The 1,096-nt window shown below is 43.6% G+C and overlaps 1 protein-coding gene across 1 annotated transcript; it reads left to right on the plus strand.

Annotated features, from left to right (window-relative positions):
• The first annotated feature begins 280 nt into the window (after positions 1-280).
• On the plus strand, positions 281-803 carry LOC102390929 (glycine cleavage system H protein, mitochondrial-like). Its single transcript, XM_044936598.1, has one exon. The coding sequence runs from the start codon at positions 281-283 to the stop codon at positions 800-802; it is 522 nt and encodes a 173-aa protein (XP_044792533.1). The 3' UTR covers position 803.
• The last annotated feature ends 293 nt before the right edge of the window (positions 804-1,096 follow it).

Below are 1,096 nucleotides of genomic sequence, written 5' to 3' on the forward strand. Positions count from 1 at the left end.
AACAGTGCTTAACACACAGTAAGTGATAGCTTTTAAATTTTATCTATAGTCACACTTAGCCAGACACCAATTCGTTCTCCATGCTGTAGCCAAAGTGGCATTTTCTGAAATAAATATGCTCACATCCTCCCCACCACCACCACACACAAGGACCCAAAGTACAGTCTAAAGGATTGCCATCGCCCTTAGGATAACGTCAAAACTCCCTAACAGCCCCGGCCGGCCGCGGTGCTCTAGGTGCCGCGCGGAGGCCCACTGCACCCGTGCGAACATGGTGAACATGGTGCTGTGCGCGGTGCTGAGCGTGCGGGCCACAGTTGGCAGCCTGCGTGCCATCTGGGCACCTAGCGCGCCCTGCTCGCTGCTGCCCTGGGGACTGCAGGCAGGTGCCCTCCAGGCGCTGCGCACCGGCCTTGCTCTGCTGTCGGTGAGGAAATTCACAAAAAAACACGAATGGGTAACAACAGAAAACGGTGTTGTAACTGTGGGAATCAGCAATTTTGCACAGGAAGCTTTGGGAGATGTTGTTTACTGTAGTCTGCCTGAAGTTGGGACAAAGTTGAACAAACAAGAGGAGTTTGGTGCTTTGGAAAGTGTGAAAGCTGCTAGTGAACTCTATTCTCCTCTATCAGGAGAAGTAACTGAAATTAATAAAGCTCTAGCAGAAAATCCAGGACTTGTCAACAAGTCTTGTTATGAAGATGGTTGGCTGATCAAGATGACATTCAGTAACCCTTCAGAACTAGATGAACTAATGAGTAAAGAAGCATATGAGAAATACATACAATCTATTGAGGAGTGAAAATGGAACCCCTAAATAAACTACTTTGAAACAATTAAATCTATCATAGTTGTCTTAAATTAGTGGTGGATAGATATTTAAAAAGCAATTTTTAGCAAAAGAAGCTACTTGTAACAATGTTTTCTGAAGAAAATACCCCTTAACTTTCTAAGAACTTCAGATAAACAGTGAGCATCTTTTCCACAGCATCCTGTGATTTTTAGGCTAGGCTCCAGTTATAATATTCAGAATTCCTGAAATTATCTCTGGTAAAACTGATTACAAAAATTATGTAATTCAAGGATAACATGGTTA

Source organism: Bubalus bubalis, chromosome X (assembly GCF_019923935.1).
Source record: "Bubalus bubalis isolate 160015118507 breed Murrah chromosome X, NDDB_SH_1, whole genome shotgun sequence".
Lineage (NCBI taxonomy): Eukaryota > Metazoa > Chordata > Mammalia > Artiodactyla > Bovidae > Bubalus > Bubalus bubalis.